The sequence below is a fragment of the Ictalurus punctatus genome, chromosome 20, assembly GCF_001660625.3.
Source record: "Ictalurus punctatus breed USDA103 chromosome 20, Coco_2.0, whole genome shotgun sequence".
Lineage (NCBI taxonomy): Eukaryota > Metazoa > Chordata > Actinopteri > Siluriformes > Ictaluridae > Ictalurus > Ictalurus punctatus.
The window spans coordinates 18865227-18891958 of record NC_030435.2 but is presented as its reverse complement, the minus strand read 5'-3'; the positions used below and the strand labels follow the sequence as shown (position 1 = coordinate 18891958).

The following is a 26732-nucleotide window of genomic DNA, read 5'->3' as shown; positions in this document are numbered from 1 at the left end:
GCATCAGTAGCGTTTCCCTCCACACTCGAAGTTATTCATTTACTTGAATGACATTTTTTTTTGTGGAGTTACACCTTTTTCAGTCTTCGTATAATTTTTTTTTTTATTAAAAAAAGGATTTAATGAGTAATTCTTTAATGGAGATCATCACTGTGTAACGGCCTGTCCTGATAACACTGATGACAATAACTCCAGTGAATTAAAGTAATGGCATCACATTAAAGATCAAGACTTATGGTTATTCATTCAAAATGTCATTACAGCGACAATTTCCAAATGGTATATGAATGGTCTGCTCTTATATAGCACTTTTATCCAAAGCACTTTACTCTGGTTCTCATTCACTCACACACCAATGGTAGCAGAGCTGCCATCCAAGGCGCTAACTTGCCATCGGGAGCAACTTGGGGTTTAGTGTCTTGCCCAAGGACACTCCGGCATGTGGAGTCACGTGGGCTGGGAATCGAACCGCCGACCCTATGATTAGTGGACAACTACCTCTACCACCTGAGACACGGACGCCCAACTTTGAGACCATCAATATGAAACGATCTTTCAAAATTTTAACACTTTGCTAGTCTTAGAAGTCACCATATTTTTAATAATGACCCATACAGTGAAAAAAAATCATTTAATTTACTTAATTCAGATATGTACATTGGTTTTATGTGACTGAATTGGGTTGCATTAACAGAATTTGTTTTCGCACAGCCAACGTGATTTGATCATGTATTATCAAAGAGCTGAGTAAAAGCAGACCCAAGCTCAGGACCCAACCCAGGTGTTGTGAGGTGGTGATGTCACCCACTGTGCTATCATACCACATAGGAATTATGCCGGTTAAAATACTACCATAGTCATTTCTTTCTATGAGCGCCAACATCCTTGTAAGATTTTACAACATAATTGAACTATGTGAATTGACCACACTCACTGGTAGACTAGTATACACAATGAAATCCTGTTTTGATGAAAAATGTCATTTTCTTATGTAAACTATACATAATATTTTCTCTTAAATATGAACAACCACATATTCCATTTTTACCCTGGGTATACGGGAAAAATGAAGGAAAATTAAGCCCCTGTTATTTGTTTAATGAAGGTCACATTAGTTCACTCTGTTATTTGTGTTTATTCATCAGCATCTGTATTGTTGCGTAACTAGACACTAGTTGAAAATGAGTCATTCTTGCATTATTAGTTGTGACAATGCACAAGAACACTTTATTAAAACATTCATTTTAGTTACATATATTGTACTGTGCAGTAGAATTTTAGTCATTTTTAGTTAATTGTGATTAAATATATTTTATTCTAAAGTAGAATTTTAATTATTTTCAGTCTAATGTATTCTATTTCAAAGTAGAATTTTATTTAATTTTGCTTTCCTATATTCTATTCTAAAGTAGAATTTTAGTTCATTTTAGTTTAATATAGTCTATTCTAAAGCTTAATTTTAGTTACATATATTCTATTCTAAAGTAGAATTTTAGTTTACTATATTCTGTTCTAAAGTAGGCTTTTAGTTAATTTTAGTTTACTATATTCTGTTTTAAAGTAGGCTTTTAGTTAATTTTAGTTACATGTATTCTATTCTAAAGTAGAATTTTTGTTAATTTTAGTTACATGTATTCTATTCTAAAGTAGTTAATTTTAGTTAATTTTGGTTTAATATATTCTATTCTAAAGTAGAAAGTAGAATATTCTGTCTAAAGTATCATTTTGGTTTATTTTAATTAAATATATTCTATTCTAAAGTGTCATTTTAGTTCATTTAATGAAATATGACTGATCCTGTTCTCTTAATGCCTTTGGTGCCCTGTGTAGTGATGCCTCTGCCCGAGCACACAAATGACCTCAGCTTCCACAGAAAATAGAGTTGCCTTTGTCCCTTTTTGTACAGGCTGCCCACGTTCATATTCGACCCCAGCTTGTCACTCGGGCGAACACCCAGGGACCTGTAGGCCTGTACCACGTTGATGTTCTCACCCTTGAAATGAAGACTGGAGCTGGTGCAGATTTTGTCTTAATACATGTCTTAATTACTTTGTTAACGTTACTTTTGGTTACATTACATATGTCACTCCAGCAATCTGTAGTTAAATTGAGTTCATTCAGTTCCATTTGGCTGACAGCTTATTCAGATCATTCATGTAGGATCTAGTTTAAAGTTCGGGTAATACCGTTTTAACGTACTTTTTTTTAGCATTGGAAGAAAAAAACTCACACAGAGCGAAACACTTTGGCTGAGACTGTGTCATCATCGCCTCTTTCAGACAGCTCCACTTAGTGCTTTAGAGACTGACTGTGTAAAGTAAACTATACTAATTTCTTTTAGGAGCATTAGCAGCCTCTTCCTAGAATCTCTGCACACCAATAAACACTTATTGTGGTGGTAAGCGAGAAGCACACTGAGCAGTAACATTGTGGTGCCAATGTGCTTTGTCCAGTCTGTGTAAGTGTGGATGACTTCCTCTCTTAGAATTAGTGATTATCACCTGACTGTGAGGAGGTGTGTGAATGCCAATGACATTCCACAGTAGCATCAAATAAAAATAGAAGTCTTTCAATGTCTTAATACATCTGAATAGTTTTAATGTGGTAAGCGTATTTTGACATAATTTACCGCGATATTGAGATTGCATCATCATCTTGAACACCTAGATATTATTATTAAAAATAAAATGACTGCTGAATGGGCAGGACTTCTGAAACAGTCAGTATTCTAGCAGTAAAGGCTGATATAAAGATGTTCTTAATACAGTCAGGTCCATGAGTATTCGGACAGTTACATGATTTTTATAGTTTTGCCTCTGTATATCACCACAGTTCATTTGACATGAAGCAATCGAGATGTGATTGAAGTGTAGATTTTCAGCTTTCATTCAGGGGGTTTAACCAAAATACTGCATAAAGCATTTAAGAATTACAGCCATTTTCTTTAGAGTCCCTCCATTTTCACAGTCTCAAAAGTAATTGGACAAACTAACAATCATATATATATATATAACGTAATATTTATGATTGTTAGTGTGTGTGTGTGTGTGTGTGTATATATATATATATATATATATATATATATATATATATATATATATATATATATATATATACATACATATATACAAGTATATATATACTAACAATCATAAATACTACATATATATATATGATTTTTTTAATATTACACAAATATATTTGCCTAGAAATATCAGAGAAAAATCCACTCTGTTTTAGATGGCACATGGTGGAAGAAGACACAGATTTGAGACTGTCAAAGTATGACACTAACTATCAACACAGATCAGTCAAAGATCCAGTCACTGTAATTTAGTGTAATGCTTTCATTATTCTGGCCCTTAATGCTGATTTCTTGAGCGTTAAATTGAGTGATGGGACTCGCCTTTTGTTTTTTCACAGCAAAAAATAGTCACATTCATTTCCTATTCATGAAAGCAGATGGCATGGCTGCCTTCACTCAAAGGTGCCATTAACACTACGGGGGGGTCTATCTATCATTAAAGGAAAAAAAAAAACGACTTTATCGAAGAGAGAAATAGATACAGGCAGTCTGCCATAGAAAAGTATGGTGGGTCAAAGTAATAAAAGCGGTGCTATTGCAAACAGAAAAGTAACTGATGAAATATTGAACAGAGGGAAGACGAGTGAGAGAAAGAGATTAAATTAGCGGCGTTACTGTCTTTGAAGAACGGCTCACGTATCGATTCAAGGTCGCCTCGGCCTGATTTCCGCAAGAGACGAGTAATCAAACATTACGCTTCATAACTTGATTTACATGGGACTGCATCCGAGAGATTGTCTCTTGTTATAAATGCATGTTGAGCCGGATATGAGCAAGCTTTCTTGTAGAGGCGGAGAACGACTAATTACAGTATCACAGAGCAATCTGTAGAGTTTGAGATTTGAGATTTTATTAGAGGACTGTGAATAAATTAATAGGATTTCAATTTAGCTGATGGGAAAATAAAAGTTATGATATAGATTTTTTTTTTTGGGGGGGGGGGGGGGGGGGGGGGGTTTAGTAATGAGCAATAGAAGCAAACCGTACAGTAAAGAGATAAAATACTAGTTTCACTGGTTGAACTTTGTAGCCGGCGTTGCCCAGATCTCTTGTGATTCTGTATGGTAGGATTTGTGAACTGTTCACAGAGCTTCCCAGACCTGTTTGATAAAGTTCTACATGCGCTGAAAATGGTCTTGATGCCCGATTCCAAATTCGTTCTCTTTTTGTTGTCACGTGAGAGGACTGATACCGGACCGGGCGTGCTGTTAGAGGGAAATAATCAAAGTTAGTGTTGTGTGATGCAGCGATGTAAAGCCGTGTTACCGTTACTGAAGTTGATTATATTCCCAAAAAAGCGCATTCTGAAGTGTTGTATTGCTCGTATATCATAGAAATTTGCCAATACTGACAACTGTTGAATTTATTAATGAAATGAAATCGCAAAACACAAAGTCCTGAAGACTTTCTCCTAGCAGAAAGTATATAAAGAATCACGCTATTAACGATTATAGAAAATGAATCAACACCTTTTGACCAAACAGATTCCAGAATGCAACAGTGCTGAGCTATGTTCATGATATAATCCACCTAATATTCTTTATACTTGTTTAATATACTGCTCCTTTATTATTTATTGTTATTATTAACAGTATCATTTGACAAATTTGGTTAAAAACATGGCATGCTTGTTTATTGAAGCCAAACAAAAGGAAACAATCTGGTAGCTTTACACAATGTGAAAGGGAAACCAATCAAAAGAGGTAAAAGTGTAACATCAACGGGAGACTACATGAACCCTTTCTTGCAATACACTCTTGTTCTATTCCACTGGCAGAATGGAAATCAACTTATTGGACTTTTTCAATCAGTAAAAACAAATTAATTATTTTATCACTGCAAGTCTGTTGTAAGATGAGTCAGGACACTGTTGGGTTTCTGTGTGTAGAGTATCGTGACTCTGTGTTTAGCTGCTGATGGGAAAGGCGATGGCGATGGGAAAGGAGAGGGGTATGAGCCCCTTGCTCGGCAACCAATTCACACCTCTCATTAGGGTGTCATTTTGGACACAGGAGTACTGGGATATGAGAGTGACTGTGTATTTAGTGTGTTAGTATTTTGTGTGGTGGGATAACAATGTTTGTGTTGTTTGTGTGTGCAGTGACGACGCCAAACTTCCTCCATATTAAAGGAGTGGAGGTGAACGCAGGGCAGACAGCTACCTTCCACTGCACCGTCAACGGAGAGTGGAGAGACAACTTTCACCTGTGGCTGCAGGTTACACACACACACACACACACACACACACTCCTTACACACACAGTTCTCTGTGCATACTACTCTAACAAAAATATTAATGCGGCATTTTGCCAAGGCTTCAAAGCTGCCTATAAATATTAATATTAGCTGAGGGCTGATATTAGCGCTCTCCAAAGTAGTATACACTCGTTATTGGGATAACAGGCTTATTCACACCAGCCCTAAACCCACCTGAACATTTGCTTAATCATAGCATTCTGGGGAAATAGGTCAAGATGTTGCTCTCAGTGCTCTCAGCTACACGTTACTGAGGCTTTGAGAGTGAATTGTCTGTGCTGGCTTTACCATATCAACAATAATATCTATTCATGTGGAGCATCAGCCATACAAGTCCCTATTGCAATTCATATTACAATGACCGTAAATGTACAAAATTCATTCAGCAGCAGCTTCTGACCAATCAGAATCAAGCAGTGAACTAAACCTCTCCACTAGTTCCGCTCGGCTGGACTACATCACACCGAGCTCGTCTTATTCAGATGCAGCGCTCTTTTCGCCATCGCCCCGCACCCCTTTTCCATCCCTGTTTCAATCTTTCTTTGCACCCCACCTCTACATCTTGTATATGGAGCTTGTAAAGCTTTCTAATGCCTCATCAAGTTTTCAGTGTGGCATTTTATAAACCGCGGCTTCTCTCACACTCTCTGTCTCTCTCTCCCTCTCTCCCTCCAAGGTGTGGCAAGGTCAGACCTCACTCAGCTATACACGTTCTCCGAATTCTCTTCTTCACGGTGAAACAGCCGGAGGAATGAATTTTAAAACATTAAGACACCTTTAAACATTCTGTCTTATAGGAAAGTCAGTTGATGTGACTGCTTTCATTATATTTCACATGAAAATGAGATTCCTAGCTGAAGTACAAGCGTAAATCTAAAACCAATGACGGTAATTGAAACTGCAGTGAAACGTAAGACACAGAAAACCTCCAGGAATGGCCTTGAGCAGTGTCAAATCAGAACCTGCTATAGTTACTTTATGGAACTTTTTGCAGTCGTGGAACATGGCAGAAATAGGAAATTATAACCGAATAGATTGAACATTTTTGTTGAAGTAAAGGATTGGTATGACAATCTATGCGTCATGAGATCATGAGTTTAAATCCTAACTAACCACGAGCCCAAAAAAGTGGAATTGGTGCTGCTCGCTGCGTGAGATGGATTACATTTTTAAATTTAATTTTTTTTTAAACATATTTTTTATTAGCTCTCCTGCCCATTTATTCATTGCCCTTGCCTGGCAAAAGGAGGTTCGTAGTAGTCGAAGATATTTGGAATGGGAGAGCAGCAGAGGAGACTGATGCTACAACATTCCTGATTGTTTATCCTTTCGCTAATAATTCATTAGCCAGTTCATAATTTACTGTTTCAGCCATTCCAGCAGTCAGGGTATTCCTTGCCATACACAAATCACACCTCTGGTCTCACTCGCTCTATCACACTCTCACACTCTCTCTCTGTTTCTGGATGCTCTGTGTGTGTGCAGGACCTCTGCCAGGTAGTTAGTCACTTAAATAAACACATCCTCATTATTCGGCGAAAGAAAGTCAAACATTAAGTGAAGTCCCCTGATGACAGTAATGAAGAAAGATCTCCAGTGAACAAATGGCCCCCCATCTGCCTGCTACGCTAGCTGACAGCTGGGGAAAGTGCGTGTGTGTGTATGTGTGTGTGTATGTGTGTGTTGCATGTATGTATGCATGTATGAGAGATGTATGGAACAAATATGGAAATATGTTAATAATAGACTAATGCACTACTGCACAGATGTGCATACTGCCTTACTAGGGGTGAAAACATCCCCTGTTTTATCCATTCTGAAATACTCCAACCTACCTGTCTGGCACCAACAATCATGCCACGGTCACTGAGAGCACATTTCCCATTCTGATGTTTGATGTGAACATTAAGTGAAGCTCTTGACCTGTATCTGTATGATGATTTTATGCTTACGCTGCTGCTGCATCACTCCAATACACACAATATGAACCCAGACACACAAACATATTCATACAAATACGTTCACACACACTGACTTCTTGTTTGTCTGTACGTGCTGTGTGTACGTGTGTGTATGGTATCGGCTGCAGGGTATCGGCGGACGAGAGGCTCCTATGAAGGCCACTAAGCCGTGGAATAACCAGCGGTTCATTGGGATGTTCGACGTGGTGAACACCACCAAACAGGACTCGGGCCGCTACCGCTGTATAGTCCATTCCACCAGGGGAGTGGGTGTGTCCAACTACGGAGAACTGACTATCAAACGTGAGTCCACATCATACACCTCACTCTTTGACTTTCTCCCACACGCACCTGAACTTAAATGCTTGAAAAAGTTCTGCGAAACTCTGAAAGCGCACACTTGCTATTCAGAAAGCAATATATCAGTCTCTAACTTTCTCCAGGGAGTGAGGCTGTGATACGCAGTGTCAGCTGACGCGGCTGTGAGGAAGATTGATGCGTATTTTATGTTAACAGCCTGCACTCTCTTTGTTTTGATGTGTGCGTCTTTACAAGCGCTGTCCTTGACCGAAAGTGTATCCTCTCTGGAAGGACATAAAGGCTGTGTATTGATGTACAGTAGCCTGTCCAGCTCAGGCTTCCGCCAGTCAGTTGATATGAATTTATAGAGGCTCCCGCTTCTAAATCCTCCTTTCCTTCTCTCTCCCATAGCCGCAAGAGGTAGGTAATGGCCTTCAATATTTCTCCTCCTCAATTTCCCCCGCTCTCTCTTTCTCCTTCGTGACGAGGAGCGAATCGAATTTATGGCCCTGTAGTTTGTTGCCGCTTTTTTATGGACTCGCAGCTTAAGGTGATTGACTGCTTTAATCCCAGCTGTCTACACAGAGAGATGTCAGTCAAACCACGTCTGCCTCGGCATTCTTTCAGGTGCTTTTAAAGTGTTTAGGTGTTATGGATCATCACAGGTCTACAAGGACATTTTTGTTAATGTATATGGGTATGAATACACACGCGCACACACACTCAAACCTAAGTAGGTATCTTAGATTCCCTGCAGTGCAGTGCAATATTTCTTACAGTACATTGTTATAAATGTTTGTTGCGACACTTGTAGAGATTTTTCTTTGTCTCATGGGTGAGCAAAACTACAAAGACATTACTTGTTGCGAAACTACTGCACAAACAGCTACGGCGTCACAGAAAAGCAACATTAAAACTGCTTGAAAGCTGATTCATGCTATTTGTCATTGATATTCATAGCTAGAGAAAGATTTCAGAAAAGACAAAGTAGAGACCAATCATGTTCAAGACAACAACAAAATAAAAAAAAACTCTGCCATGAATAGCTGACTAGAAAATAAAGTTGTTTATATGGGCCTTTTAATATGATACACATATAAAGTGGTTACAACTGATTAAAACCTGAAATACCTCATTTAGTTAAGTACGCATTTAGCTAAGACCCATGGCTAAGGCACTCCAAATTGAGCTCAGGTGCATCCTGTTTGCTTTGATTATCTTGAGATGTCTCTCGAACTTAACTGGAGTCCACCTGTGGCAAATTCATTTCACTGCACATGATTTGGAAAGGCACACGCCTGTGTGTATTAGTTCCCACAATTCACAGTTTACGCCAGGCCAACAACTAAGCCGTGAAGTCCAAGGAACTCTCTGTAGATCTCCGCAATCAAATTGTGTTGGCACATAGATCTGAGCAAGGCTATAAAACCGTTTCTAAAGCTTTGAATGTGAAAGCACATCGGACTCCTTCATCGTGAAATACAAGTTTGGAAGCACCAGAACCCTTCCAAGAGCTGGCTGTCTAGCCAAACTCATTAAATGAGGCAAAGGTTGTTAGGGAAGTTACCAAGAAGGAAATGGCCACTCTAAGAGATTGTCAGAAGTCCTTCGCAGGGATGGGAGAATCTTCCGGAAGGGCAACCATTTCAGATATACTGTACTTTATCAGTCAGACCTTTATGGTAGAGTAATTGGTAATACTATCCCTACAGTGAAGCATGGTGGTGGCAGCATCATCCCATGGGGTTGCTTCTCAGTGGCAAGGAAAGGGAGGCTGGTCACAATTGAGGGAAGGATAAATGCAGCCAAATACAATGAGGTCATCGAAGCAAACCTGCTCCAGATTGCACACGACCTCAGACTGAACAACCCCAAGCACTTCGGGACAAGTCTCTGAATGTGCTTGAGTGGTCCAGCCAAACGCCACACTTGAACCCTGTAGTATGAGTGTAGAGACCTGAAGGTGCATGTTCACAGATGTAATCTGGTTGAGTTTGAAAGGATCTGCAAGGAAGAATGAGAGAAACTGCCCAACGCTTGTTGAGACTCACCCAAGACGCACCCTCACTACAAAACTTGTAGATTGATGGAAAATAAAGAGAAGTAAATGTAATCCATTTTAAATGAAGGCTATAATTTCCTACATGGTACCTCATGTTTGTAAAAGGCTCCAGTAACTCGGGTTAGATTCAGTTCTGCCTTCTAGCAAACTGATTCAGTGTTACTCATCTCCGTTACACTTCTGCTCCCTTGTGTGTAGTGTGAAGGTGAAGGATTTGGACACATCCTGAGATAATGTCTGTCCCATTCGGGCACCAGAATAAGGACAGCTGTGTAATTTGCTGTATAAATACAGTACTGTACAGTGTATTGTTAAAAGTGTGGCCAGTTATTTGAATTGAACTGTCTATGTTTGGTGACATTGGCCAGTTTGACTGAAAACAGTCTTTTATTCAGGCTTGTCAGCCTCTTTAGCATGTATCCTAACAGTGAATTTACACTTCTCCTGTGTTTGAGCAGGCAGCTCAGGGTGTCGGCTCTTTGTCTTCTCTGCCTGTGGTGTTTGCAGGATTATAGTAATTAGCAGCGTTATCATTTTCGCACCTTCACACATTTATAGTAGCGCTGTAATTTCACATTTACTCTACAAACACCAAACCACGTAACCCCCTTCACTCTTTCTCTCATAGTCAGGCTCTAGTGCTCTGTCCAGCACACGGACACAATTGTGTTGTACTTCTTGATCCTCCCAGGGTTTCGCTACTCTACTCCACGGATTCTTAATCCACTCGGACGCTAACACGGTGTAGCGGTGTAATTGTGCCCGGTTAACTGATGTTACGCGGTACAACGCGGTTTCACGTAGCTGTGTCAATGCTAATGGGCAAAGCAGTGGATAATCAGAGTGGCACGGTGATCCTGGTGTAACTTCTTAGGTGATTCTTCTCCTCGTCTGGCTCAATTATGGACATAGAAGGCAGAGTGTTGGCATAGAGTGTGTTTCAGGAGCAACAGAACGAATTCAAACTCAAATACATTTAAACGGTTGATATTTTAATTAATTGAAAGTAGCTGAAGGGTTTTTGTGTGGTTAACACACAGGTGCTGTACTGAAGCAAACCACAGTTGTCCATTTCCCTAATCCTTTAACACACACACACACACACACACACATACACACACACACTTTCGTCCCTGACCATCTGAACAACAGCCCTGTAACAGCTGCTCCTCACACATACCACACTGTCACATGCACAAGGTGACACACCCACACACCCACTGTTACACCGAGCCCTGCCACACACGCACACACACACACACACACACACACACACACACATACACACACACACACACACATACAGTCCCATTCAGCAGCCCGCCGGTCTCAGATGTGCCCCCTATAGAAGCCCTTCAGACATGTATTGTCTCCCTGCTCCGTGTCTCTTTATCCCTCACACATGTATACACGTCTCACACCTTCTATGTGTCTTTCTCTCTACTGCTGTCAGACACACACTCAGTCCAGATGCTCAGTAAAGGGCTTACCTCGTCTGCCAAAGATTTGCTCACATCTAAATCTGCGTGTTTTGGCTACAGATCTGTTTCCTTATCTCTTTTGTCCAGGTTAAACATAGACACATTTAAAAGAGCAAAAATCCAATACTATTCTACTATACTATTTTTTTTTTAACACTCATTTGTTTTGTTTCTGAATCAAAAAGTAAAAAAAAAAAAAAAAAAAAAAAGCTAGCTGTACAGGAAACACTAATGAGTTCTGCCCTAGTGCTTCAGGATTCTGTCACTGAAGTTCTTCAAAATTCTTTTGATTTAATGAAATTATTGACATGACTAACTGACTTTCTGTCCCCGAAATATCTATAGGTGATTGACACCGGATTAGGGTTAGTAACAGTAACTCATTATAGTTTAAGTGTTAGGGTTTGGGATATCTGAGCTCAGTGTGAATGATGTGGAAGGAGACTGATGCCTTAATATAGGCAGGTGGTAGATTGCTGGGTTAAACAGCTGTTATACAACAGCACTGTGGAATGCTTGATTTTAATTGGTCAGAAGTTGCTGATTAAGAAGGGAATGAAACACTTAAGCCTGGTTCACCCTGCACAGACAGACGCCGACCAACGCCAGGGGACATGTCTGTCGGGTTTTGTCAGATCAGTGCGTTAACCCTGTCGTCATCTGTTGCTGTTGGACGGCATTTGCTTTCACCGACTGAACATGCTCGATCTGCGTTTGTCGAGTCCTGGAATGTCCGAACAGGGTGGTAGGATTTTCCAACAAACTCTGCCATGATTTGACCTGGACACGAACTGTTGCCATGACAATGGGGCAAGCATCCCTGAAAACTCCATAGAAACGAAAGCCTGTGCACTTGGTGCTAGACGTGCTAATTCATTGCTGTGGGTAAATGCCAGATTTCTGGACGAATCAGAAAGAAGAGGATAAATGATGTATCAGTGTGTTATTTAAATAAAACTGTATATTTTGACCCCTGGTGAGGATCATCTACTCTTGTATTTTGGTTTTATTCGGGACCGTGCGCTAACCGTATGCCATTTTCCGTATTCTGTTTCATGAAGGAAGAAGCACAATCACAACAAATGTTTAAAACTTACATTTGCATAAAAGTATTGTTCATAATGTATGTTCATAATATACATACAGTAGATAATGTTCATAGTGTAATAATGGTCTTTGCTTACCATATAGCCTACCTTAAGATGTCCTTCTCAGAGATGTTGAAACTGCTTTTCTGTCATGGCGCAACAACCAAGGCTTCACCCACGGCCTCTTTCGGCTCACTTTTCGTCTTTTCAGGCGAAGAACAACATGTACAGACACTAGTAATAGTAAAAGTTTGCTCGTGGTAAAAGAATCATCCATTTTTAAACCAGTCTGACTGTCCGTAAAACGTTTGGTGTCTGTTGGGGCAGTATGAACATGACATTTGTGTTTCCCAGCATCCTAAATCCAGTGGCTAAATCCAATGACCAACAAGTTGCTGATTGTCGGCGTAGGTCGGTGCCTGTCGGTGCGATGTGAACTTGGCTTTAGGGTCATGCTGTTGTAGCAAAAAGAATCACACGCATGTGCGATGTGCCTCACCTCAACTCCGCACATGGAGGCAAGAAAGAAGAGTTGCAAAGTTACTTAGTGTTGTACTGTATTCATTGTATTTGAATGGCTTTTAATTGACATCTTACTCCTTCTGGCTCTGATGCACTTCCCTTTAGTACTGAGAGAGAGAGAGAGAGAGAGAGAGAGAGAGAGAGAGAGAGAGAGAGAGAGAGAGAGAAAGAACACTCTTGACAGTTCAACAGTAGCTCTTCTAGGAATTGCTGCCTAAGTTGTAGAAATAATGACACAAGAGAAATGAGTTGCATTAAGCACAGAGGTTGGTTATTGACATTATTGTCAGCATGTCGGTGCAGTCCTAATAAGACATAACGGCTCTCTTTTAGACAAAACCTCATTTATGTACAAACACAATTCTACTTTAAATGCTCCAATCTCTCTCAATCCTGATAGACGAACTCATCTGCAACACAAATGCATTTTTTTCGACCTGCATATTACGTCAACTTCTGTCAATTGTTTGTTTGTAATCATACAGAGCCTTTCAAATGGTTTAATATACCGAGTCACTAAGTTAAATCTGATTATAAGCTCAGATGTCGTGTTCAGGAGGTTATCAGGATGTAGGTTAATTCCTGCGAGGTTTATCATCAACTACATCTAATTTACGGCTAGACTCAGTGGCTAGATGATCACCTAGATGCACTTTATTGGTGTATAATTACTGACTTTACAGTCCCTCCAGGACGTCGTGATTTTGCGATCGCAGAAGTGAAGGCAGAATCAAGCAAACTCTGCGATATTCGGAGGATTTTCTGCGTATGCCACTTTTCGAAATCACCGCAGCTTTTCCGCAGATGTGGGCCAAGACACGTCATCATTCAGCCAAAGCCCTCTTCAGTTCATGTGTGTTGAACAGGAGTACAGCTAGAAGGTTTCATTTGGAAAAAAGTGGAAAGAGAGAAAATTGCATTTAAAAGATTGTGGCACAGGAGTATCACTGATTACAAACTGATTAGATTAGATTAGACTTGTATCTATTTTGCTACGGCAGATAGCTTTCCAACAATTTACTCCAAGCCTGAGGAAATCACACTTAGCAAAGATGGCTGACGGTTTTTTCCTCCAGAGTGGTTAAACAGGCTCCGTACCCAACATGATCTTTTTAGGAATCCTACACAGGGTTAAATTATGGTATATTAATAGGCGGCTGTGGCTCAGGTGGTAGAGCGTGTTGTCCACCAATCGTATGGTCGGCGGTTCGATTCCCGGCCCACATGCCGAAGTGTCCTTGGGCGAGACACTGAACCCCGAGTTGTTCCCGATAGCAAGTTAGCGACCTTGCATGGCAGCTCTGCTACCGTGTGTGTGAATGGGTGAATGAAACACAGTGTAAAGTGCTTTGGAACTGCTAAGGTTAAAAAAGTGCTATATAAATGCAGACCAGACCATATTAATGGTTTTTTCAAAGTCAAGGTGTCAGAGTATGTTGTAGACATAGAAGGCCAGCGACATTCAAAAAGTATTCCCAGACTGCTGTTCATATTTATCCTTCCATGCGTCCAATTTCTATACCGCTTATCTAACACAGGGTCGCGGGGAGCTGAAAACTTTAAATGCAGGACTTTTTTTTAAAAATGAATGAATACAGTATAAAGTCAGCAAATCCAGTATTTATATTTGTCTTAGAAACAAATTCCAAGCATAAGTCTTTAATGAGTTCTTGCCCCGAGGCCAAGATTTTGATTTATGCGATACTGTTCGTGCTCAGCCAGTGAGGCTAAGATTTTAGCATGCTGCATGTTTATAGTGCTGTTCTTCCCTTCTTACCTGTCCTGCTTTAACTCTTTCCCCTGCTGTGGTGTACGGTGGCAGCACGGCTTCTGAGACTGAGCAGGATTACACAGTTCATTTTAGGTGATGTCTGATTGGCCGGCTGTAACGAGATAGATTATGGGGTATTTAGAGGCCTCTGGCTGCGGTCACTGTGGAACAGCCATCTGTAGGATCTGTGACCTGCACGTGGCTGGTTTACACACACAGACACACTCATACATGCACACACACATTTCACACAAGCGTAAACATACTGTGTTGTTAGCGCTCCCCTCAGGCTGAGTGGAGGAGCTCAGCTCTGATCTGTAGCTGTTTGTGACTTTATAGAGTAATGCACCATGCCTTGAACACACACACACACACACGCAGACACATACACACGCACACACTGTAACCAGTTTATTTATTCATTACTTTGGGCCAGTATTTCCATCCTGATTGATCTCTGCAGTTAGAAGGCGTCCGTAATAAATATGAATTACGCTTTATTATCATATTGGCTATAGTGTAATGGTCTTGTGGTGGGCATCAATCACTTTTGCCTGCCCCAGAGGACATATATCCTCTCTAAATGATGCCATCCAACAGGACATCGTCTGCATGGCTAGCACAGAGGCTGCCAAAGGCATAAAGTTTTGATGTGTTCATCAATGAAAATGTCCAAGCTGTAGCCGTGCATATAAACATGCTATTCAGCGGACAGTTCTAGATCTGCTGGGCAAATCTCTATCTCTTTCTCTCTTGTGTGGATACTGACATACACTGATCAGCCAAAATATTAAAACCACCAGCCTGATATCGTGTAGGTCCCCCTTGTGCCGCCAAAACATCTCTAACTCAATGAGGCATGGACTCTTAAAGACCTTTGTAAGTGTGCTGTGGTATCTGGCACCAAGAAGTTAGCAGCAGATCCTTTATGTCCTGTAAGTTTTGAGGTGGGGTCTCCGTGGATCAGACTTGTTTGTCCAGCACATCCCACAGATGCTCGATCAGATTGAGATCTGGGGAATTTGGAGGCCAAGTCAACACCTTGAACTCTTTGTCCTGTTCCTCAAACTGTTCCTGAATAATTTTTGCAGTGTGGCAGGGAGCATTATCCTGCAGAAAGAGGCAATGACATTAGGGAATACCGTTGCCGTGAAGGAGTGAACTTGGTCTGCAACAATGTTTAAGTAGGTGGTACGTGTCAAAGTAACATCCACATGAATGCCAGAACCCGAGGTTTCCCAGCAGAACATTGCCCAGAACATCAAACTGCCTCCGCCGGCTTGCCTTCTTCCCATAGTGCATCCTGGTGCCATCTCTTCCCCAGGTAAGCGACGCACACGCACCTGGCCATCCACATGATGTAAAAAACAAATGTGATTCATCAGACCAGGCCACCTTCTTCCATTGCTTCATGGTCCAGTTCTGATGCTCACGTGCCCATTGTAGGTGTTTTCGGCAGTGGACAGGGGTCAGCATGGGCACTCTGACCGGTCTGTGGCTTCGCAGCCCCATACAGATGCACTGTGTGTTCTTACACCTTTCTATCAAAGCCAGCATTAATGTTTACAGCAGTTTATGCTGCAGTAGCACTTTTGTGGGATCGGGCCAGACGGGCTAGCCTTCGCTCCCCACTCGCATCAGTGAGTCTTGGGTGTCCATGACCCTGCCATCTGTTCACCAGTTGCCCTCCCTTGGAGCACTTTTGGTAGGTACTGACCACTGCATCCCGGGAACACCCCACAAGACCTGCTGTTTTGGAGATGCTCTGACCCAGTCGTCTAGCCATCACAATTAGGCCCTTGTCAAAATCTCTCACGCTTGCCCATTTTTCCTGCTTCCAACACATCATCTTCAAAAACAGTGTTATTTCATTCACCTGTCAGTGGCTGATCGGTGTACATTTCAGTGAGAAATTTCACATTTTGTTTTGTTGATCGATAATGCAGTTTGTCTTTCCCGGCTCAGTCAGCTTTTCCTGCAACCTGTGACGCAAATGTAGATGGAAGAGCAAGCAATTAAGCTAACTAAACATGGCTTCTCTATAAGAGACAGTGACAGCAGTAGCTTGCTCCACCATTCATGCACATACACATCCTATCTCTCAAACAAAGCCTTCTAACAGCATTTTATTGATTAAGAATTAGTGCTTAGAGGCTCTGTCAATAAAATGAATCAGTTCTGATGCTCATATTTTGCAGCTAAGCAGCATGGTCCTGCCCTCTGCAGTGTATGTAGCTGCTTCCTCTGGCTTTAAAGACTCAACTTGTCTATAGAACTAAAGCACAAGCCTTTCCATTGGGTATGTTGATAAAGAGCATTTAGAGATGATTTCTCTGATCCTCTCTGGCGTGAATACTTCCTAAATACTTCCTTTTTTATCCCCTCATCATAAAACTGTACAGCAGGGATGTAACTGAATATGAATACATTATGTGTTCTAAACTATTACACATCCAGATATAAATATGATGAGCCCTGTTTTTTGTTTGTTTGTTTTTAAGAAAGCTTGCCACAAAGCTTCACATTGAGACTCAGTGTGTGCATCGGGCCTGGGATCCCCACAGGACAAAACAAAAACAGTTGTGTGAGTGCTTGAAAGTCACAAGTATGAAGCTTATGGGCAGGGCTGCCAAATTTCAGTAAAATTCCCACCCCATCTATGACTCAAAAAGTTTGGGAATTGCATGAGAGAGAGGAATTTTTCTTCTTTAACTCAGTGTTTGCATGGGAAAGCTGTCAACAGTGGTGCGTACACATTTCTGTGCATATCTTTTCTTGGATGCCCCAAAATAATCATTTAATTAGTAAAATTACGCAACCCTCCCCATTTTCCGGGCTTGGGACCGGCACTGTGAGTGCACTGACTTGTGCAACCCTCCAGTGGCTGGGGTGGGTTCCCTGACCGGTACTCGAACCCAGGCCGCAGTGGTGAGAGCGCCACATGCTCTCAAATCCTTATGACTTTCGTTCATCTTCGGAACACAAATGAAGACATTTTTAATGAAACCTGGGAGATTTCTGTCCCTCCATTTACAGTCCAGTAACCAAAACTTTCAGGCTCCAAAATGTTCATAAAGTTCATAAAAGTAAAAGTAATCTGTGTAACTCCAGTGGTTTAATCCCAGTTTAAAATAATTTTTTTTAAAATGAAGTCTCACAAAATATCTTCACTGCCGTATAGATCATAGAGCAGACGTTTTCGAGATACAGCGGGACCTGGAAGCGCTGCACTGTTTACAGCAGAGGAAGAAGGACGCTGAGCACAAACTGAGTCGTATAGTGCAACTTCATAACAACGATGTCTGCAGATTTCGATATTGGGGACGACTTGCGGTTTTTTGTCCTCTCTCACATCAACACAGCGCATGAGTCGAAGTGAAGATATTTCGTAAATAAAGACTTCATTTGAGTTTTTTTGCATACAGACAAAAGTCTGACAAAAGTCAGTTACTATTCAGCTACTATATAGTTATTATACAGCTACTAAACAGCTACTATAGAGTTACTATACAGTTACTATACAGCTACTATACAGTTACTATACAGTTACTATACAGCTACTATACAGCTACTATACAGCTACTATACAGTTACTATACAGCTACTATACAGCTACTATACAGTTACTATACAGTTACTATACAGCTACTATACAGTTACTATACAGTTAATATACAGTTACTATACAGCTACTATACAGTTACTATACAGCTACTATACAGTTACTATACAGCTACTATACAGTTACTATACAGTTACTATACAGCTGCTATACAGTTACTATACAGCTACTATACAGCTACTACAGCTACTATACATTTACTTAACAGCTGCTATACAGCTACTATACAGTTACTATACAGCTCCTATACAGTTACTATACAGCTCCTATACAGTTATTATACAGCTACTATACAGTTACTATATAGCTGCTATACAGTTACTATACAGCTAATATACAGTTACTATACAGTTACTATACAGTTACTATACAGCTACTATACAACTGCTATACAGTTACTATACAGTTACTATACAGCGACTATACAGCTACTATACAGTTACTATACAGCTGCTATACAGCTACTATACAGTTACTATACAGCTCCTAAACAGTTACTATACAGTTACTATACAGTTACTATACAGCTACTATACAGTTACTATACAGCTACTACAGCTACTATACATTTACTTAACAGCTGCTATACAGCTACTATACAGTTACTATACAGCTCCTATACAGTTACTATACAGCTCCTATACAGTTACTATACAGTTACTATACAGCTACTATACAGTTACTATACAGCTACTATACAGCTACTATACAGTTACTTTACAGCTACTATACAGCTACTATACAGTTACTATACAACTACTATACAGCTACTACAGTTACTATACAGCTACTTTACAGCTAATATACAGTTACTATACAGCTAATATACAGCTAATATACAGTTACTATACAGCTACTACAATTACTATACAGTTACTATACAGCTACTATACAGCAACTATACAGTTACTATACAGCTACTATACAGCTGCTATACAGTTACTATACAGTTACTATACAGCTGCTATACAGTTACTATACAGTTACTATACAGCTAATATACAGCTACTATACAGTTACTATACAGCTAATATACAGCTACTATACAGTTACTATACAGCTAATATACAGCTACTATACAGCAACTATACAGTTACTATACAGCTACTATACAGCTAATATACAGTTACTTAACAGCTACTATACAGCTGCTATACAGTTACTATACAGTTACTATACAGCTGCTATACAGTTACTATACAGTTACTATACAGCTAATATACAGCTACTATACAGTTACTATACAGCTAATATACAGCTACTATACAGTTACTATACAGCTACTACATTTACTATACAGTTACTATACAGTTACTATACAGCTAATATACAGTTACTATACAGCTACTATACAGTTACTATACAGCTACTACAGCTACTATACAGTTACTTAACAGCTACTATACAGCTGCTATACAGTTACTATACAGTTACTATACAGCTAATATACAGCTACTATACAGTTACTATACAGCTACTATACAGTTACTATACAGCTACTATACAGTTACTATACAGCTACTACAATTACTATACAGTTGCTATACAGCTAATATACAGTTACTATACAGCTACTATACAGTTACTATACAGCTACTACAGCTACTATACATTTACTTAACAGCTACTATACAGCTGCTATACAGTTACTATACAGCTACTACAATTACTATACAGTTACTATACAGTTACTTAACAGCTACTATACAGTTACTATACAGTTACTATACAGCAACTATACAGCTGCTATACAGTTACTATACAGTTACCATACAGCTACTATACAGCTGCTATACAGTTACTATACAGTTACTATACAGTTACTATACAGCTACTATACAGCTGCTATACAGTTACTATACAGTTACTATACAGCTAATATACAGCTACTATACAGTTACTATACAGCTACTATACAGTTACTATACAACTACTACAATTACTATACAGTTACTATACAGCTACTATGCAGCTAATATAAAGTTACGATACAGCTACTATACAGTTACTATACAGCTACTACAGCTACTATACATTTACTTAACAGCTACTATACAGCTGCTATACAGTTACTATACAGCTACTATACAGTTACTATACAGTTACTATACAGTTACTATACAGTTACTATACAGCTACTATACAGTTACTATACAGTTACTATACAGCTGCTATACAGTTACTATACAGTTACTATACAGTTACTATACAGCTACTATACAGTTACTATACAGTTACTATACAGCTACTACAGCTACTATACAGCTACTATACAGTTACTATACAGCTACTACAGCTACTATACATTTACTTAACAGCTACTATACAGCTGCTATACAGTTACTATACAGTTACTATACAGCTACTATACAGTTACTATACAGTTACTATACAGCTACTATACAGTTACTATACAGCTACTATACAGTTACTATACAGCTACTACAGCTACTATACATTTACTTAACAGCTACTATACAGCTGCTGTACAGTTACTATACAGTTACTATACAGTTACTATACAGTTACTATACAGTTAATATACAGTTACTATACAGCTGCTATACAGCTACTATACAGCTACTATACAGTTACTATAGAGCTACTATACAGGTACTATACAGTTACTATACAGTTACTATACAGCTACTATACAGCTACTATACAGTTACTATAGAGCTACTATACAGGTACTATACAGTTACTTTACAGTTACTATACAGCTACTATACAGTTACTATACAGATATACAGCTAATATACAGTTACTATACAGCTAATATACAGTTACTTAACAGCTACTATACAGCTAATATACAGTTTTGTTTTGTTTTTTGGTATTTTTTTTTCAGCACCTGATTCAAGTTATTACTTTCTTAGTTAACCTTTAAAGTGATGAATCATATGTAAATATTGAAATTAGTGTAAAAGAAATAATGAACTGAATCATTGTAAACCTCTAGTAATCTTCTGATCATCTTTATATCTTATTAGTACTCTATAATTTCACGTTGATATTTTTGTTACTATCTTGACCTGTGTTTGAACAGAAGTGTCCTGCATGTCATACTCCAGGTTGTTTAAAAACTGTCCTGTCCCTTTCCTTTCCCAGAACCCCCAGTGCCCATCGCGCCTCCCCAGCTGACGGCAGTGGGCGCCACCTACCTGTGGATCCAGCTCAACGCCAACTCCATCAACGGGGATGGACCGATCATCGGCCGTGAAGTGGAGTACCGTACCGTCTCGGGCACCATGTACGACCTGCAGCCTGTGGACAAGGCGTCACACAAGATCGGTCATCTGGCACCCGATACAGAGTACGAGATCAGCGTGCTGCTCACACGGCCACTGGACGGGGGCACAGGGGCGCCCGGGCCACCACTCCGGGCTCGTACCAAGTGCGCTGGTGAGTAGTGCGGGTGAAAAGCGCAGGCTCGAAGGAGAACTGTTAGACCTTCAAATTGGATAGACGTTTGTGTGGTTCTAGGTTAGGGCAGTGAATATGCTGAGTGTGTTAACATTACATCAGTCACCATCTGGATTGTAGGAAGCTTGTTGTTAGACATGTCTGAGAGAGTTGGAGTTGGTGGGAGAGAGAGAGAGACAGAGAGAGAGTGTGTGTGTGTGTGTGTGTGTGTGTGTGTGTGTGTGTGTGAGGTTGGAGACTGGATTTAGAAAGCGGGTTTGGGTTGTAATCGGGGTCTGACCTCCTGTTGAAGGTCTCACTGTTTCTCATTTGAGCATCTGATGGGGATGGATGGTGTTACTCACGAGGCCTTCACTCCAGGGCCCTTAGGGTGTGTGTGTGTGTGTGTGTGTGTATGGTATGTGTGTGTGCACTGATATACACCTACCAAAGCCGTATTGTGGGTGCATAAATTGAGCAGGTGTATACAATATGGTGTGTGCTGTGGGCTTAGAGTTTGCATATGAATAATTTTGGTGTGTATTTATATTTATTACTTCTGTGTTAAAGTCTGTCTGTCTCTCTCTCTCTCTATCTCTCTCTCTCTCTCTCTCTCTCTCTCTCTCTCTCTCTCTGTGTGTGTGTGTGTGATGCCTTGCCCCATGAGGACTTTACCAGGAAGGGCTCTTGATCTTCCACTTTTCCCTCGTTGACTCCAGGCCCCTCTTTCCGATCTTAAAGCGAATCTCCTCTCCCACTTCCATGCATCACGCTAGCTTCACTGAGCACACCAGAGCTCTTTATTACCTCCGCAGACACAACCTCTAACACACTGTTCATTAACCCATTCCCATTTATCAGCTCCTAGCATGGGGGCTATTATCCTGTTATGGGCACCAGGCACCGTTTACCTCTCCTTAATGACTAGTTTGGCCCGCTTAAGTGAAACCTAGAGACCGGGCTAGCTTTAAAGGGTTAATGACTCTGTTATTTTGTCGTTATATATAGTGGCTATATTAGAGTCCGTCCTTTTTCTCCTTGCATGGTCAATTTTTTCCTGCTTTTCTTCCTCCTTGCTTCCTTTGTTGTCTTTGTTCGTGGGCCGTAATGGAGGAAAGATTACAAAGAAATACAAATGCAAGGAGAAAGGAGGGCCTGTGCTCTTGAAAGTAAATTGTATTACTTCGTATTCAAGCTTATCTATTGTGTTCGTTATTGCCTTGTGGTGCTCACAAAGCCTGTTTTATCTTCAAGGTTTGTCCGATTGTTGTCGTGTTTTTTTAAGGGTTTGGGAGGGAGGTAAAGGAGTTTTATACTGTAACTATCGGTTGGTTTTTTTCATTATTTTTCTCACAGGTCTGAAGAAAATGTTTTTCTTTTCAGATGTGATTAAAATGTAGCTGATCTTTTTATGCGAGCGATGTGCTGAGTTCAGCTGAGCTTTCCTGGCTTTTATTTGTTTCGATTTGAAAGAATTAATGGAGAAAAAGCATCACTGTCACTTTGTTTCCTTTTGTACAACTCAATTTCAAAATAGAAATGAAACGTATGTATGTATTTTCACTTATTTCCTCATAAATGTATTGTACAAGGTCAGCTAGTGCAGTGTGCTCAGCGCTACAAACCTCACAGCCGTATATAAATAAGCAGAATGCTGAGAGTAGATTTGCCAAATAGATAATGCTAATCTCGCTAATGGTGTTAAGGGACTATAAAACACTGAGGCCTCAAACAGGGCAGTGGACATAATTATCACAGCCATTACCCAGATAAAGAGTCCAAATTATCACAGCCATTACCCAGATAAGGAGTCCAGTGCGCCTTTATTAGCCTCTTGCTAGCTTGCAAATGCTAACAGTACCATTAAATCCCATTCATCATCGTGTCTGTCGCTCTGTCATACATGTTTGGTCTTTTCACTCAGATGTTAAACAAGTCACTGTTACACATCTCGGCTCTTTCTGAAGGTTTCCAGACACATCACACAGTACAGTACATATAGACTCCCATTCTGCTCAAATTGTGTGTGTGTAGCATTTCACAGCAGAAAGAAATATATCTGATCCAGAGGCTTTAAATTTGCATTAGTTAAGAAAATATAAATCTTTTTTCCCCCCAAAATTAGGTCTCTAGGGATGTTTGCATGTTTGCCATCTCCCGCCTTGTGCCCCAAACTCTCTGGGATCGGTTCCAGGCTCCCCCTCGACCCTGTGAAGGATAAGCGGTAGGGAACATGTGTGCACGGATTAGGTCTCTGACGGGATCTACGATGGCCCATAGAGTGTCTGTAAAATGATTGACAGGATCCACATCCAAACACAAACAAGTATTCCAGACCGGATTTCCAAACAGGTTTTCTCAGCGACTTAATACACTTTTTCTAAGGCCACTACTTAATCCACTGTTTTTATTGATCATGTTCTACATGAAAATCCAGGTTATTTACAGTATACAAGTAAGGAATAAAAACAATCGACTGTTGCACCTTTAAGACGATGAAGGAGTTTTAGTTTATAGGTTTGTTTTTGATGATACTTTAACGTCCCTGTGAAGCGCCTTAAAACGCACAGCCTTATTCAATGTGTTGACGTAATTTCCACTGAAACAGGAAGTCAGGGTGGGGCATATTGAGTGGCTCCTCCAACTTTTTAAATAGCCAGTAGTGTTTAGCTTACCAAGCAATCAATTACTCACCGTCATGTGGTTCCAAATCCTTATGACTTTCGTTCATCTTCGGAACACAAATGAAGACATTTTTAATGAAACCTGGGAGATTTCTGTCCCTCCGTTTACAGTCCAGTAACCAAAACTTTCAAGCGACAAAAAGTTCATAAAAGTAAAAGTAATCCATGTGACTCAAGTGGTTTAATCCCAGTTATAAATATCTCATATTCACAAAATATCTTCACTGCCGTATAGATCATAGAGCAGACGTTTTCGAGATACAGCGGGACCTGGAAGCGCTGCACTGTTTACAGCAGAGGAAGAAGGACGCTGAGCACAAACTGAGTCGTATAGTGCAACTTCATAACAACGATGTCTGCAGATTTCACAAAAGACTTGCGTGTTTTTTTGTCCGCTCTCACGTCAACACAATGTTTTGTGAATAAAGACTTCATTTGAGTTTTTGCGCACACAAAGCGTTCTTATCGCTGCCTTTATGAACTTTTTGGAGCTTGAAAGTTTTGGTTACATGGACAGTAAACAGAGGGACAGAAATCTCCCAGGTTTTATAAAAAATGTCTTCATTTGTGTTCTGAAGATGAACGAAAGCCTTACAGGTTTGGAACGACATGAGGGTGAGTAACTGCTGACAGAAGTTTCAGTTGTGGGTGAACTATCCCTTTAAGGCTAATATCTTCATATGAAAAGCTCAATTTTGATTTCATGGGGACAGAACAAACTGTACCTGTATCTCTTATCTGAGCCAACTGTAGAGTTTAGCGCTCTCCGGTAACCATTTAATGAGAGAACTAGTGGATTTTTCCTGGTTATAAAGAGTAATCGCTAAACATCATATAATATCATAATAACATCGTAATAACATCGTAATAACATCATAATAATATCATAATAAGATCATAATAACATAATAACATCATATAATATCATAATAATATCATAATAACATAATAACATCATATAATATCATAATAATATCATAATAACATAATAACATCATATAATATCATAATAACATCTTAATAACATCATATAATATCATAATAACATCATAATAACATCATATATCATAATAACATCGTAATAACATCATAATAACATCATATAATATCATAATAACATCATAATAACATGACATCATATAATATCATAATAACATCATAATAACATCATATAACATCATAATAACATCATAATAACATAATAACATCATATAATATCATAATAACATCATATAATATCATAATAACATCTTAATAACATATAATATCTTAATAACATCTTAAAAACATCATATAATATAACATCATAATAACATCGTAATAACATCATATAACATCATATAATAACATAATAACATCATATAACATCATAATAACATCATATAGTATCATAATAACATCATAATAACATCTTATAATATCATAATAACATCATAATAACATCTTATAATATCATAATATCGTAATAACATTGTAGTAACATCATAATAACATCGTAATAACATGAATCCTTTAAAGAATCAACATTTTTGGATAATAACCAAGCTTGCAGTAAAATGTCAATTTATCATAAAACAATGTCAATAATTTGACATTATCGTAGTTTAGTTGGTTATGTTGTGTGTGTGTGTGTGTGTGTGTGTGTGTTCTGTCTGTCTGTCTGCGTCTGTGAAAGGCATTCGATATCTGCATGCAGCGCTGACATTGATTACAACATCACTTAGCAAGGTCATCTGTAAATACTCACAGGTGTGCAATGAGGACATCTCTTCCTCCCAACCCCCCCCCGTCTCTCTCTCTCTGTCTCTCTCTATGTCTCTCTCACTGTCTCTCCCCCCCTCCCTTCCACTTTCCCTCTGCCCCCTCTCCCCCCCTCTGTCTCTCTCTCGCTCCCCCCCTCTCCCTCTGTCCCCCCCCCCTCTTCCCCCTCTCTCTCTCCCTCTCTTTCCCTCTCCCCCCTCTCCCCCCTCTCTCTGTCTCCCCCCCTCTTCCCCCTCTCTCTCTCCCTCTCTTTCCCTCTCCCCCCTCTCTCTGTCTCCCCCCCTCTCTCCCTCTCTCCCCCTCTCTCCCCCTCTCTCTCTGTCTCTCTCTCCCACCCCACCTCTCTCTCCCTCTCCCCCCTCTCTCTCCCTCTCTCCCTCTCTCTCTCTCCTTCTCTCTCCCTCTCCCCCCCTCTCCCCCCTCTCTCTCCCTCTCTCCCTCTCTCTCTCTCCTTCTCTCTCCCTCTCTTTCTCTCCTTCTCTCTCCCTCTCCCCTCTCCCCCTCTCCCCCCTCTCTCTCCCTCTCTCCCCCTCCCCCCTCCCCCCTCTATCTCCCTCTCTGTCTCTCTCTCTCTGCCTCTCTCGTTCTCTCTCTCCCTCCTCTCTCCTCTTTCTCTCTCCCTCTCTCTCTCTCCCCTCTCTCTCTCCTCTCTCTCTCTCCCTCTCTCCCCCCCTCGCTCTCTCCCCCCCTCTCTCCTTCCCCCCTCTCTCTACCTCTCTCCCTCTCTCTCTCCC

At 40.1% G+C, this 26732-nt stretch overlaps 1 protein-coding gene across 4 annotated transcripts in view; it reads left to right on the top strand.

Moving 5' to 3' along the window:
• LOC108280688 (receptor-type tyrosine-protein phosphatase mu) overlaps positions 1-26732 on the top strand; it is a 253376-nt gene that overhangs the window by 99810 nt on the left and 126834 nt on the right. For all 4 annotated transcript variants that reach the window (XM_053673623.1, XM_053673622.1, XM_053673621.1 and 1 more), the window contains exons 5-7: positions 5187-5302; positions 7431-7605; positions 21260-21553. In XM_053673623.1, coding sequence (XP_053529598.1) covers positions 5187-5302; positions 7431-7605; positions 21260-21553 — 585 coding nt within the window. The remainder of the gene's footprint in view (positions 1-5186; positions 5303-7430; positions 7606-21259; positions 21554-26732) is intronic.